Source organism: Nymphalis io, chromosome 10 (genome assembly GCF_905147045.1).
Source record: "Nymphalis io chromosome 10, ilAglIoxx1.1, whole genome shotgun sequence".
Lineage (NCBI taxonomy): Eukaryota > Metazoa > Arthropoda > Insecta > Lepidoptera > Nymphalidae > Nymphalis > Nymphalis io.
The window spans coordinates 5917728-5934355 of record NC_065897.1 but is presented as its reverse complement, the minus strand read 5'-3'; the positions used below and the strand labels follow the sequence as shown (position 1 = coordinate 5934355).

The window sequence follows — 16628 nt, the reverse complement described above, 5'->3', positions numbered from 1 at the left end:
AACATAATGTATATATTTGTAAACTACAAATATATACATTTTGTTAAAGGCTTTTAAACAATGTTATTTCTATGTAGTCAGTAAACTTCATAATTTTACTGAAATTAGTATGTATTCATAGAACATACGAGTGTGTTTGAGATTCTTACGTTTTGTTCACAATAGCGTAGACCTCTTCACTGCTGTACTTGGTGTAGTAGACCTCATTAGTATCATGGTTGACAATAACAGGCTTATCTAAAATTCAATAGTTTAACCATTGGTCAAAAATAAGCATGGTGATAAAGAAGTTTGTTCATCGTCAAAACCGTTTTTTCAAAATAATTTTGAAAATTTAAACAGGAACAGAAAGGTTGTCCGACCACATTCCATTCGGTAGTTGTGATTGTCATAAACTAAATGAAAAGTTTTTTAATCTTTTATTATTTATTATGCTAAAATATTAAGCAGATAGAAAATTTCTCTTTTTTTTGTCCAACCACAGCTCGTGATAAGTTATTTTTAAGCTCTAAATCTCTTAAAGACCATCTGTGTGCAGTTGAAATTGTTGGAACTAAGATAATTTTTTATAGAGCAATCAGCAATTGGTCTTAAAAAGATGAACGTACATATATATATATATATATATAAATAAACTTTATTTGCAATTGTAAGTTTATATTAATTTTTTTTTAAGTTTAATTTTATTTCGTTATCCTCTTAATTTTCTAAAACTTTTAATTACCTTCTGTTGCTAATTTTTTTTTATTGTACACTAAGTACTGGACCGACTTTTATTATCCAATTTCAACAATGTATCTATGTATTTATTTTAAAAACGATAAGAAAAACATATTTGTTACTTGATTATAATTTTTGATATAGATGAATGAAATATTCCCTGTCTTGAGTCGGATTGTTAACTTATAAAACTTTTCTTGGCGAATCTTAATATAACTTTTCGCATTTGACTTTATGGTTCCTAATTAATTTTTCCTATTTAAATTTTACTTAAGTCTCGACCAAGTTTGTGACTTATGCTGTTATAAAATTATTATTGTTATATTGTACTTTCGTTGTTTTACTCGAAAAACTGTAAATATTTGCTAAGTCTTAATAGTTCCAAGTCGTTCAAAAACTTGTTGAGCTTAATCACATTTTTATTTGACTTAGAAAAACGAAAAATAATAAAATAATAATATGTACGCATAAAATTGTGGGATTTATGGGAAAATATAGAGTGTATTTTAAGCATATGATCTAATGCCGTAATTTAAAATAAAAAAAATATGCTACTGCTTTTATCTAGGTCCTAGGCTATGGTTTAGTTAACACAAGCAAAGATTGTCGCTTTTATAATATCAATCTAATTCTGTATTAAAATACTCAGGATTTATTATTGATTAAATAATTTCACTTACGTTGAACTGTCAGAAAAACACGTTTGTAGGTGTAATAGGACAGCGCTTTTTGCGTCACTTTGCACGTGTATTCGCCGGTGTCTTGATGTGTCAAGTTCCTAATTTCCAATTGATGGTTGTCTTCCCTTTTCCTTACGATATATTTCTTATGATCATCTGAAATAATTTAAATAATATGGCTTATTTCGAGCGATTCAAATTTGTTTGGAAATTGAGAACACTTTTTGCAAAATTTTTATTTGGTCATTGTCTCCTTCTGGCATCGTGATATTACAAAATTTTCATTTCAGTACGTACCGACGATAGGCACTAAATCCTTGTACCATTGCACCACTGGTTTTGGGTAACCTTTAGCTATGCAATCCATTTTTGCTGATTTCATTTCCTCTCCTATGAAACTATCTTCCTTGACATTTAGATTAACTTTTTCTGAAAGAGAAATATATATGTGGTATTTCATCATCATACATATCATCATTATAACTTAAATTGGAATTACTTTACAAAAAAAACTTGTTCGTAATTCGTGTGAATATTTCACTTAGGATGGGCTCATCTCCTTTTAAGGAGAAGGTTCTAAAACGTATTCCATTACGCTAGTCTGACTTGGGTTGTTTGATGATGGCAGAATTTCATATGACGCATGCAAGTTCCTCATGATGTTTTGTTTAAGATAGATTATAAACACAAATGAAGCTCAGGATACTTTTTGAAGCCTGCTCGAGCTTGAAACCGCAATATGAAAATTGACATTTTCTAATTACTGGGCCATCTTAAGTAGTTACTGAGATTAGCGCGTTTAAACCATACAAATTCTCACGCTTTTATATAAATAATGTATACTATATTGCATATTGTTATTATATTGTCTTATTTTACTCACCACCTACAAGTATTTCCAGTTTTTCACTAAGAGATCCAGCTTTACAGGTCCAGTTGCCACTATCTTCTATTTTGGTGCTATGGATGATGAGTGGCACCAGGCTACTTACGAGTGTTTCATTTTTAGGTCGTTCTACATAGACCCTGGTGTTCTTAACAGAGCGCCCTTCAACAATGTTGCCGGAAGGCGAGTACCATACGATTTTCTATGGAAATCAAGTATTTTATAATTAGTCATATATAGCGAGTATTTTAACAACAAGTAATATTGGTTGTATTAGTTGTTTAAAAGTATAAATATTTTAATTAAAACTACTTATCCCACGCGAGGGATTTCTCCGTCATACCTACTACCCAGCCAATTATAGCTCAGTGTGAATACGTCAAACCGCACGCCCTTTGACATTTTCCTCATGATATCTCTCTCAAATATAAAATATATTTATTAATATATGTAAAATTACTGATGATAATTTTGTCATGATTAATCTTCTAAATACCATTTTAAGAACAATACAATAAAAATGTGTTTTGTATTATATTTGTTAATTGATGTCATTAAAAAAATTCAAATATCAAAAATCCTCACTCCAAATAGAAGCATTAATTTACTCATTGATTGTCAAAAAATCTATCATCACTTATTTTAATATAATAAATCTTAACGAGATTTTTGAATTTTCAATTAAATAATATTGAACGTTTTCTGCGAACCCTTTGTTGTTCGTATGCATTGTCCAACAAATGAATTTTGAACTTTCGTAACTAGCTTATACATGTTCCTGGTAATAATTTATAGAAACACAATTTCTATAAACATATTTTATATTTTTACGAACATACATCGTATTATCAAGTATATATTGAAAAGCGACAGTCAATATTTTAATTTATGCTATTTGTTTCTTAATGAAAAATTGGGGTTATATACTGCGCGAATAAATCTCTTTTAAAACGTTTTCAAGGTTCAATAATTTTTTCAAGGATTGTTATTAATTTGGACATTATCTTCGATTAGATTAAAAAATCTAATATTTTGTGTTATGTTTTGCTATGAATATAATATTATTTGAAATAATCAAATTCCAATCAATAATCAAGAACGTCTGCAGAGACTTAATATTTTTAACAAAGAATTACTCGATACGACTCGTATACGTATTGTACGTTATCAACAACACCCGTACAAAGTTTCGACTTGATCATATGATCGATGAGAGAATAACTAGAACTCAAACTTAAAACAATAAATAAAACCAACTTCAAAAAATACATAACATTAATTAAAAAGTTTAAAAAAACTCTGAATTTTTTCATAACTAGCTTTTATATGAACAATACTGTCTGAATTCAATATCAAACTTCAGAATAATTTTAAACTATCTAGAGTTCTAAACGGTTTTATTAAAATAAAACAATGAACAGGCTAAAACGAACACGGTGTAAATTATATGTGGAAATTTATAATTTACAATATGCTTGCACGTACTCGTACAAAGGGAATACATGATGAAATATACATATATTAATATGTAAGTTATTAATATACTATATGACTTAATAGACTAATAGGACCAATACATACGAAATATTATTAAAATGTTATGAATGCAAACAAAGTTCGAACGGAATTAATTAGATTTAAAATTTCAATAAAAGAAATATCGTAATAATTTAAAACGAAATGTAATAATCGGGACCAGGGAAAATTATATAACCAATATTTCAGTTTGAATAGGGAACAGAAATTAAAATTTCGTAACAGAGAAAAGGTTTTTTGCATAACGCTCTATGACTTAAATCAATTTAAAGCAAAAAAAAAACAATAATATTAATAACCCATCGTGTTATATTGCCTGAAATTGTTGAGGAGTTGAGGTTATAAAAAAATAAGTTGATCCAAAATTACATTATCGTTAACAGTAGTTAATTAGCGAACATGCAATTTTAAATTTAAAAAAAAGAATGGTATGTACGTGAAAACTGGCTACATGTCTCCTTAGGCACTTTGTTAAACAGAATATATTAGGCGCATGAAATTTGAACTCGGAATTTGGTGGAAAGTAAAAAGTTTCCCTTTTTTATTACATATACATATGTTTAATATATATACATATATACATATGTTTAATTTTGCTATTATATATTGAAAATTATAAAATTTATTTGAGAATACGTTGTTAATTTAGATTTAAAACCTTTATTCAAACTAGAAGGATTAATTTCTAGTTCAGAAACCTCCCGTATATGTATTATTTATGAACTTTACAGGTAACAGGTAAAAGGAACTACGAGTAAGTAAGATGTATCATTATAAGTTAGTAATTTATTTCTTGATATACTACGTAATCTTAATTAAAATCCTCAAAATTGAATCAATTTTTAATTTTATATAATCATAATTTTTTGTAGAAACAATTTTTATTTTATGAATTTTTATTATTATTAATTTCATGAACATACCTCAGGCAAATTCAGTCCTTTGCAGTAAATTGCTTTCTTCTCGCCGACATTGTAAACTGATGATCTTGCCATGACCTGCAGGAAAGGCTCACCATCGTCTATTTCCGCTGTCAACACTGGAACAAACGTATAGGTTTCAATGGTTGTTCGACAAAACAACAATAACGTTATACAACTAAAGCTGAATTGAAGAAAATTGTTTATTCATTTGATCTGAACATATATTACCTATCCATTTAACCTATACAGTTAATATCTATTCTTTATGATATTTTTTGTATCATAAAATATCAGTTAAACTGAACGTCATATTATTAAAAACATATTTTTTCTGAAATAGCTCGTTGATTATATCATGTGAATCTTAACTAAAGTTACAGTAACAATAACAGCCTGTAAATGTCCCACTGCTGGGCTAAGGCCTCCTCTCCCTTTTTTTTTGAGGAGAAGGTTGGGAGCTTATTCCACCACGCTGCTCCAGTGCGGGTTGGTAGAATACACATGTGGCAGAATTTCGATGAAATTAGACACATGCAGGTTTCCTCACGATGTTTTCCTTCACCGAAAAGCACGAGATGAATTATAAACAGAAATTAAGCACATGTAAATTCAGAGGTGCTTGCCCGGGTTTGAACCCACGTTCATCGGTTAAGATTCACGCGTTCTTACCACTGGGCCATCTCGACTTAACTTAACTAAAGTTACCAGGTTGAAATCCGGGCAACCGGGTTGAAGTTTTCGGGTGTTTAATATGCATTTATATTTCATCTCGCTTGGTGGTAAGGGTAAAACATCGTTAGGATAATGTAGGTGAGTGATGAAACGACTACTGTGTAGTGGAATGAGGTTTAAAACTTTCAAAGACGTGACGATGCCTATGCCAGTTGTGGAGCATTAAGGGGCAAGTGTTCACTGTATCCGTTCATCGATGTTATCGTTCATAACAAGCTTTTATTTAACTTGCAATGTTTGTTAGTTTGTTTACTGCAAACCTTGCAAGCTGAATTAGAACCACTTCCTCTTATTTACGGAGTTGATATTATGCATGTTGGTTCAGTTCCATTGGCAATTCATTTTTAGGTAAGCCAGAATGACGAAGGAAAATATCAATAGCCTTTAGTATACTTACGAAATTCTATATATAAAAGCTTGTTACAATCTTAATGTATTTTCAAGACATACATTAAAAAAAAAAACAATTATATTTTGTTTTGTACATATTAATACATACATTTATATTGAGGGTTTCGTAATAAATGACCGTATACGCAAAAAAAGTAAATTTTATTTTTGATTATAACAGATGCTCCAAGCGAATAACAACAACAACGAACGACATACCTAGTTCAAGTATAATATTTTTCTGATATTTTTATGGATATTTATGGGCCATTAAAATAATAGGTGTAGTGGTCTCGCATAAAAATACGTTTTAACGTATGGGCATAAACTATGTTTTAATTGTTATACGCTTTTATTAGCACCACAGCTCGAACAGTACAGCCAAAGATTATTACATAATATTTAGACATATTTTAAAGTAAAAAAAGTCAGTTTACTTGCAAAGTTTGTATTATATTAAAAAATAATAATTTTGAAACGGTTTACAATCGGCGATTTAACAAAACAAGTGACGTGCTAGTTTTCAACCCTACTTCCCTAATTCCTTAAGCAAAATAAAGTAAATAAATAAATATATATAAGGCTTTGTTAAACCAGGCTAAAATAAATCATTCTAATAAGTGAATTTTCCCAGTACTGATTGTTAAAAAATAGTATAGTTATTTAATTTTTTGTAAGCATTTGTATTGCACCATTCTAGTGGGAGCTGCTAGGCGAGATTGTTTTTATAAAATGAAATTCCTAATAATATTAAATTATTTCTGACTACGTAAATTTTTACAAAAGTTTTAAAGTACAAATACGCTGTACAACCAAAGATATATAGTGTTGAGAATGCATATTAAACATGACCTGCTTGCGAATATCGCTTTTACCAACCTTGTCATAGCGACCATAAATAAACACTTTAATTTCCTCTCTTACTTTCAAATTGCGTATAGTTTAGTCAAAGAAAATACATTTAATATACAGAGTCTAATATAGAATTGATAAAGAATCGTTTTAATAGAATTTATGAATCTTTTATATTTTGAAGGTAATTGTGAAAATCAATAGCTTTTTATACTATAGGTAGGCGGACGAGCATATGGGCCACCTGGTGGTAATTGGTCACCAATGCCCATAGATATTGACATTGTAACCATCGCTTACATCGCCAATACGCCACCAACTTTGGGAACGAAGATGTTATGTCCCTTGTGCCTATAGTTACACTGGCTCACTCACCCTTCAAACCGGAATACAACAATACCAAGTATTGCTGTTTTGCGGTAGAATATCCAGTAGTAGTAGGATAATACAGTAATTTGTAGGAAATTGGTACCTACCAAGACGAGCTTGCACAAAACCCTACCACCAGTAAACTTTACTTTTGTATTTCGCATATATTCGATTTGGTTTAAGTATGAAAAACATTAGTCAACAATTAAAGCAACGAAGCATCCTCAAAAATGATATAAGACATTTAAATACTAACATAAGAAGATAACTAAGTGTCGTTGTCACGAAAACTTGCTAAATGTTTGTATAAAAACATTAGGACTACGTGAAGTGCTGAAGAGAACTTGGACGCGACGGTCACAAAGTACAAAACTTCATCTTACTGTTGAGTGGCGTCCATTAGCAAGTTAAGATTTGTATTGGAGATTAAGTAGGAAGCTTAGTTACCGTTTGCAACGGCAACACTTAGGTTTAAATTGAACATAAGTTTAGACAATGCAAAAAATTAAATTTCTTATAATATTAAAAAACATTTGTTTAAACTTATTTTACAAATTTTAAGATTTGCTTAATATAATAATTATAGTTAAAATATAAATAAAATTATATTTATCTCATAAGTAATTTAAAAAAAATACAAAAGTCATCGGTGAGAAAAATAGCCATAATAACAACAACAATAAAGAAAATCGAAAATTCAGAAAATATAAGTTTTAAAAACAGTTAATAATATTGTTTTAAAAACAGTTAATAATTTTTTTTTATTATCCTCCATCCTGTACTTTTAAAGATTTCATTATATTAAAATTGCAGACGATAGTACAGTGCATGGTGGATACCACGGACGCGCAGTGGCTGGGCGAGCGGAAATTGAGGAGAGGCGGAAGAATCTTGTCATTGAACTCGATAGGACGTTAGAGCTCATCGCCAAATGGGGCTCTGATAATCTTGTTGAGTTTAATGCCAAGAAAACACAGGTATGCGCTCTCACGGCGAAAAAGTCAACATTTTCCCCTCTTCCCTCCCTCTGTGGTACTCCGCTGGTGATGCAAAGCAAAATCGCCATGCTGGGGATTGACGTTCGCTGCGACCTTAGTCCAAGGGATTACATCGAGGCTGTTATAAAAACAGCTTTACGGAAACTCGGAGTTCTGAACAAGGTGCGGCGCTTTTTCACGCCACAACAACTGTGCCTGTTATACAAAACACAGGTACGGTCTTGCGTGGAATATTGCTCGCACCTTTGGGATGGCTCCGCTAAGTACCTACTTGAGGCCTTGGACCGGTTGCAGCGACGTGCCGTACGCATTATTGGCGACGTAAAGGTCACAAACACCCTTGAACCTTTACAATTGCGTCGTGAGATAGCAGCACTGAGCGCTTTCTATCGACTGTATCACGGCGAGTGCTCTGAGGAATTATTCTCTCTAATTCCTGCTTCCCCCTTCCTTCTTAAGTCCACGCGAGCTGGTTCTCGATGTCACCGCCTAACTGTGACATCAATTCCATCGCGAACAAAGAAATTTGGCAACTCCTTTCTTTGTCGCACTTCCAAAAAATGGAATTCCTTACCAGCTCACGTGTTCCCCTCCTCTTACAACCCGGGTTCCTTCAAACGAGGCGTGAAGAGGCATCTTGCGGGCCGGCAAGGCGAAGGCGGCTAGTGCAGAACGTTTTTCCCGTCTGTACTGGCCGTCGTCGCGTTTGGACTCTACTACCACTTACCATCAGGTGGAGTAGAGTCATTTGCCCTCCCGGCGAATATATAAAAAAAAAAAAAAAAATTAGCATATCGGTGACACGAAGCCCACTTTCGTATTTTTGTTGTCTTAGAATTATTACTAATTGACGGGGTCAGCGTTTTGCTCTCTGGTTTATTAAAATATATTTTAATTTTTATGTTATTATGACATAATTTCCTACCCGCCACTTTTTTTTAATAAATCGTTCTGTTATAAGTTCTGATCCTTTTTGACGAAAGTAATGGGTATATAAAATAACATATTTTTAATATAAATAAGCACTTTCGTGTATTTGTCTATTTAAGGATAAATAGGTATTTGTTTATACTGAAATTAAACATATTATCCTATTCTGGTTTCTCACAATATCTTTAAACAAAAAATTCGGGTCTACCATGTGTGCATCAGATATTTTCTTATATATACTACCACAAACTTTAAATATATTACTATAAAATTGAGCCCCAAATATTTTTCTCTTCGATTTAATTCATATTCGACTATCTATCTCTAGTGTTACTTTTCAACAACTCCTAGTAAATTTTTCTAGTTTGGATTTTAAAAATATAGAATGTTATAAAAATAAAGACACTTAGTGATAAATTTACTTAAATAATAATAATATAAGCAAAGTGTAAGGTGTTTTCTTTTTACATTGCCGTTACTAAATGAATATTGCTAGCAATCAATAATTATAATAGATTATAACATACGTAAACTAATTAGATTATTTTATTTTTATTTAAAGATAATTATTAACTTTTTTTAATTATTAAAAGCATGTTTTTCCAAGTACCAATATTACCAATAATATATGTATAATATCGTCATATTAAGTAAATGTTAAGTTTTCTTGTGTATTAATTTTCCTTATAAAATAAAGTATAAAAATGTCAAAGCAATAATCCATAATTTTATCCAAATCGCCTAAATCTTATCGCCTCACGTCTTGAAGATATAAAAATAAAATTTCTAATATAAACTATAATTTGACCAAACCCGCTGTTCGCAGAAGCGCCGTCGTTTTGCCGCACGATCGGTAAATGTTTTAGGCATTTATCCTGCTTTCATATTATAATATGATGCGTTCATATATATCTATTTGTTATAAATTTGTTTATATTTCCGCATTGTTACTGACAAAATATACTTTACTCTCCGTCATTATTTTTGTTCTATTCGTTCGAATATTTTTAGTGTTTATTTATTTTAACTAAGATATATAAGATAAACTACTCACTCATTATATATACTTATACTAATTATATACACTTATGTAACTTATGTGTCCTGTTTGATTTATCTTTGTAGGTATAAACAATATTTATAATGAATACAAAATTTACGTGTTACTGTAAATACATCAGATTTCTGAGTTAAAAATAGAATAAATTTATCTATAAAATTGCAAATGTTTATTTTGCATAGTTTAAGTTACATAATAGAAGATATTTCGCAAAAATAAAGCGTCTAGAAACTTTATTGCAAAGACGACCATTAGACTTCTGCAGAGGTTTATCGTTAGCCATACAAAATAGCCATTTATATTGGATTATAGTCCTTATTCTGCATAAGATAAAAGCAAAATTATATTAATCTAAGCTCAATTTTATTTTAACCAAACTCTCAAAGAAATGCCAACGTAAAAGTATGCAAGTGCACATGCGGTTTGCTAACCCGTGGAGAATTTTCAGATTTCAAAGGCCTTTATCAGTAATCTAGTATGTATTTTAGCTTTATAAATTACCGATACATTTAACCTCGAAGCGATCATGGTAGCATATATCGACAACAAAGGCAGTTAATTATGAAATATTATTAGCATTATTTCGTCGACAATTTCTAATAAGGTATTTTGTCTTTAATAGACTATGCAATTCACACGCGAATATTCTGTGGTATTGTTTTATTGAACACAAAACATAAGTAAATTAAAAACTTAGAGCCTAAATAAAATATGCAAATATTGAAATTTGATGTTTGTATATTCTTCGAGTATTTAATATAATAGGACAGAATATATCATAGTATTGTGTTCATAAAAAATACGGTTTTGGAAATAAAAATTGGGTGTCTATTAATAAAATCGATAAATCTAGTAATTGTTGTTTTTTAAATAAATGTAGACGTATTCGTTTCATGAACAGAACAGTGAATATTTGACCTATTTTAGACAAAACGGCCTTTTTCAGTGGAGACAAGTGTGCGCAAGCACAGATGCATTCTCTTATTGTCTGACGGGAGGATAATCCGATACGGCCGGACGGCTCTGATGCTTTTCGCGATATGAGCGTGTAACATAGCTAACTTTCCCACACCGGGATGTTGCTTAGAATTTCCTTATACATTTTGTAATACCTAGCTCTGTAGTTAAAACCGAGATTTCATAATCAGCATGACGTACAAGCTATCTACTAAAGCAACAATGGAGTCAAAACAGTAAATAAGTAAATAATTTATGTATGTACATTTTGACTATAAGAATATTTAAGCATTGCTCACTTTGCCGCTCTCGCTCGCTTCGTGTTATACATTTAGTATATTTGTATTTACTGCGTCAAATTGATTACATGAAGAATGTTAAACATGGCGGACGTGAGCCAAAATTCGTTTTACTCGTTTGAGTAACACGAACAAATGACTGTGGTTGGTTCTCAACGCACGAAATTGGGAATATTCCTTTTATTTTGTACACACGGACACCCCTGTGGTATATATAAGAATGTAAATTAAAATTCCACTCAAATTTTCTAGCTAATTGTAAAGAGAAAATGAAAATGTATTCAATTTGAATAAACGTACAGTTTCTAAGCTTAAATGGATGTGAATTTTACTAATTTACTAATAATTTTACTAATAAATTACAATAAATTACTACTAATAAATTACAACCCTATTTTATTAATAAATAACAATGACATCAAAAAGACGCAGCTTGACAAAAATTCGAATTAACATGCCTTTTTACCGAGTCGATTGGACGGAACCGTATTTAATGCTTAAATCGCTATTATTATTTAAAAATTTAGAATGTGTGTAATATAATTTTTTTTTGTATAATCTTTGTACCAAAACAAATAAATTATAATTACTTATTAACAATAAATATTTGTCCAGTTTTGAACAGAATTTGTAAAAAATTAAAAAAATGTTTGTATAAAACATGTGTAACAATATATACTGTTCCAAAAAATAAAACAAATAAATCTTAGAATATGAGAATTGTCAGGAACGAGAACGATGAATTAAAAATATATGAATATCAAATTGGGTACTCAAATGTTTTAGTAAAATAAAAATAGCATATATGAATAAAATAATGGTACGGATTATAATTAAAGATCTTTTAAAGGTAGTGGATAAGTGGAGTGGAAGACATTCCTGATATCTTTGTCATTGATCTGACAATTTTATTTTAAATGCGCGCTAAATGCGCAATATTTTAGATTTCATCAGCGATTTCCTTACACGTCCCTCTTGGTGCGCGATCTCATTCGACAGCGTCATCAAATCCGTGATGCGATAGGACGAATGTCACTTGTTTGGTTTTTTGCTCGAATTTGTTATGCTTATTACGTAAATGGTTACTTTATTCATATATAACGAATACCGAGTTGAAAGGTAAGGTAAAATTTTGAAAAGTCCATACCAAACACGCATACGTTATACATACATACGTCATACATATAGAATCATAGACATAATCTGCTTGGACTTTTGGTTTCTTCAGAGTCATATAATTTCATTATATTCGATTCACTTTGAAATAGTTCCAATTCATACTGATAGCGTGCGGATTATACGTGTAGCTTTCATGACTACCCAAATTGTAAGACCTAGTCTGGCTTAAACATTCTCTATGCAACTTTCAGTCCTTAGTGTATGGATATGGAATAAATTACTTATTTCTATTAATAATAATAATAATTGGTTCAATAATTCTTAAACTACATTTATGTTAACTTACATATATACATATCTAAACTAGTATTACTAATTAATATTCTTATATGAGAGACGGGTATTAGGTAAAAAAGTACCCTGTGTCCGTCCTTTGGGTTAAAGCAAAACAAATTTTATCAAAATTAGTTCAGTGGTTAAGCCTTGAACGCAGAACAAAGTCAGACAGAGTTTCGCATTTTAAATATTAGTATCGATGAAACTCTAATGTCATATTTTAAATTATATTATTTAATTTTGAACTTTACTCTTACACTTATCTCTCTTTGAAAATGCCAGTTTGTAGCGAGCTCTAATAGATTTTTCGACTATTTACAAACTTTTTACTTGTTTGGATGTTGTCAGGCAGTTTGACAGGCTTGAAATAGAATTCCTCTTTGTGAAATGTATGGTACGATCTCACAATATTAAAATATACATTTTAGTAGATTGTAAAACGAAATAGTCCACCTGTCACCAGTGAAGGCTTACAAGGTTATTTATTTTCTACTAGTTTCCACCCGAGTTCTCTACCGCGCGTGAGGTGGGCGCAGGCGTTAGTTACCTTATATCCTTTTCTATACCCGTGACAACGTACATATGCAAAACTGTATGATTATCTGTATAATGATAGAACAAAAATAAACAAAACAAACTCGTTTTTGAATTTATAATATTAGTTAGGATATTACTCGAATATCACATATTATATGACTTTAGATTTTTGACAAGTGAATTTATGCAATGATAGATGGCAACCATTTGAGTCTTACATTTTGAGTTTACATTGAATAACTGTTGGTAAGTGACGTAATTACGCTGACGCGAAGGTGCGGAGTAATACCTGCCAAGATGATTTATTAACACCATCTTATTGGTCGCTTCAAGTCGGAAGACAGTTTACCACAAACATACCTAATATAACCAAGCGGTAATATAATTATGTCTGTAATATTCATATTGAATATTAATGAATTGAATATAAAGTACGAAAGAAATTAGCTATTGCTGTGTCATGTATCAGTACGATACATGACATATGATGTATAAGCCGAGATGGCCCAGTGGTAAAAACATGTGAATCTTAACAGATGATCGTGGGTTCAAGCCCGGGCGAGCACCACTGAATTTTCATGTGCTTAATTTGTGATTATAATTTATCTCGTGCTTGACGGTGAAGGAAAAAATCGTGAGGAAATCTGCATGTGTCTAATTTCACTGAAATTCTGCCACGTGTTTATTCCACCAACCCGCAACTGGAGCAGTGTGGTGGAATAAGCTCCAAACCTTTTCCTCAAAAAGGGAGAGGAGGTCTTAGCCCAGCAGTGGGACATTCACAGGCTGTTGCTGTTACTGTGTCATATATATTTTATGGCAAATTACGAGTACGAATCTGAATTTTTTTATGAAAGTTTCATTCCTATAAATAGTCGCATTTTGAGTTTTTATTGCTTCATATTTATGCTTAGTTTTGAGTGTATTTTTAACAGAGCTCTTCAAATAAACAGAGTCAAGACAAGCTTTGATGTTACCGTTACACATAAAATAATGATAGGTTATGTAATAGTAACATAGTCTTCCGCATACAATATATCATTAATTTAATAATAGAAAATAAAAGTTAATTAAAAAAAACTTTATATCTTGTCGCAATAAATAACGTGATCGTTTCAAATGTATGCAGAACTGCTTTGCACAATATGTTGCAGCGAGTTAGTTTAGAGGGGAATCTATTGCTCTTCCGGCAACGTCAAAACGAGTGGCGAAGGAAATAAATTGTCCCGCCTCTGTTAGTACGCTAAAAAAAAATATAGCTCCGCTGGATACAATGAACGATTCAATAAAAAACAAAATAGTAGGGCTTTGTGCAAGCTCGTCTGGGTAGGTACCACCCACTCATCAGATATTCTGCCGCAAAATAGCAGTACCTACTTAGTATTATTGTGTTCCGGTTTGGAGGGTGAGTGAGTCACTGTAATTACAGGCACAAGGGACATAACCTCTTTCCAATGTTGCATTGGCAATGTAAGCGATGATTAACATTTTTTACAATGCCAATGTCTATGGGCGTTGGTGACCACTAACTATCAGGTGGCCTATTTGCTCGTCCGCCTACCTATTATATAAAAAAAATACTACATATGAGTTCGATCGAATTGTATGTGTGTGTGTGTTTTTAATAAGTTTGCGCAATAAGGCGCTTATTGGTGTGTTGAAAAACCTAAAATAGCTATCCATACTTATATTTCAATGGTTAGCTCCAGGTTGATATTGGCCTTATCTTTCAGTTACGTGCGATCGCACTGACAGCAACATTGTGTTTACAAACTTCTAATTCCGCTGCAAGCTTGTATCGGCTATAGAGTTGCTATTTGTGTATCCGTTCCACTATTTGAGTTCATTCCCAGTTTCAGAATTTGAGTTTGACTAATTTAAACAGTGTGCTGTTCTTGTTGAATTAAATATGAAATGATTAAACTATAATTCTACACTAGGACGTATTATTTATTAACTTTAGACTTTAATTAATATGTTTTGGCGCAAATGACAGAAAGAAAAATAAGTTATATTCTATTAATAAAATAATGGTATACTTCGCCAGACCGATTCCGGCCACGGCGGCCAATCTCAAGACAGATCAGCTAACTGCGTAGAACATAATAGTGCACAAGTGTGTGCACAAACACAGGTGCACTCTCTATTCCCTCTCATAATCCGATAGGACGGCAATCTGACACGCCGGAAAGAGTTCAGGCGCAAAACCAACAGCTTTACGTGATTTTCGAGACACGGGAGTGTCTCGTATACATACTACCAAGACTTTCAGACTTTCCAGACTCCGGGCTGCTATTGAGAATTTTCAACAGAAAAATCCAATAACTTTTTATTGGCCCGACTTCGGATTTGAACTCAGGAACTCCGGGTCAGCGGCCTTACATCCAGCCACTAGACCAACGAGGCAGTCATATATATATATATTAATTCTGGTCGCACAAATTATGCAAAGACTTATCCCAAGGGTAAATTTTATAAAGCTGGAGACTATGCTTATTTATAATAATAATAATATCCTGGGACATTTTTCACACACGGCCATCTGATCCCAAATTAAGCTTGTACAAAGCTTGTGCTATGGGAACCAGACAACTGATATACTACATATACTACCTTTCTTTTGTAAATACATAATTATATAGAAAACTACACCCAGACTCAGGATAAACAGACATGTTCATGCACACAAATGTCTGTCCTGGGTGGGAATCGAACCCACAACCTTCGGCGTGAAAAGGCAAGTATCTACCAACCACGCCAACCGGTTCGTCAAAGGTATATTAATCGTATAAGGTAATCGTAATCTGATTGGAATCGGTGGCAATGCTTGACATAATTACTTGTAAAAGTGTAATTGTAAAAAAATATTTTGGTTTGAATTAAATAATTGATTTTTTATTGCCTAAAACTTAGGGTACCATAAAACTTATTAATAAGTAAATTTATGCTACTACCCTAAGGAGCGTAGCGGTAACTTTAAACTTCAAATAACTCGGTAAACTTTATTTAGTTAATTAAATGCTTTTGATTACTTACTCATCATATACTCGTATACGAAACAGGCTTTTACAACTGTATTATATATTAATATGGATGACATCGTGGGGTGCTGCAATTTTTTATATAAGTTTAACCAATTTATACTGATACTTGAATTTAATTTTATATTTGGTGGTAGGTAGGTAGGTGGTAGTATTATACCGTCAAACAGTTCCGATACTAAGGATAAGTGAGCCAGTGTAATTAAGGGTACAAGGTCATAACATCTCAGTTACCAAAGTTGGTGGTTATGTAAGTAATGGTT

At 31.7% G+C, this 16628-nt stretch overlaps 1 protein-coding gene across 1 annotated transcript in view; it reads right to left on the bottom strand.

Moving 5' to 3' along the window:
- LOC126771305 (neural cell adhesion molecule 2-like) overlaps window positions 1–16628 on the bottom strand; it is a 100397-nt gene that overhangs the window by 6153 nt on the left and 77616 nt on the right. Inside the window, exons 2-6 of the mRNA XM_050491128.1 lie at window positions 4746–4861; window positions 2284–2488; window positions 1698–1829; window positions 1401–1556; window positions 150–237 (exon numbers count right to left, since the gene is read on the bottom strand). Of these exons, the coding sequence (XP_050347085.1) occupies window positions 150–237; window positions 1401–1556; window positions 1698–1829; window positions 2284–2488; window positions 4746–4861 (697 nt within the window). The remainder of the gene's footprint in view (window positions 1–149; window positions 238–1400; window positions 1557–1697; window positions 1830–2283; window positions 2489–4745; window positions 4862–16628) is intronic.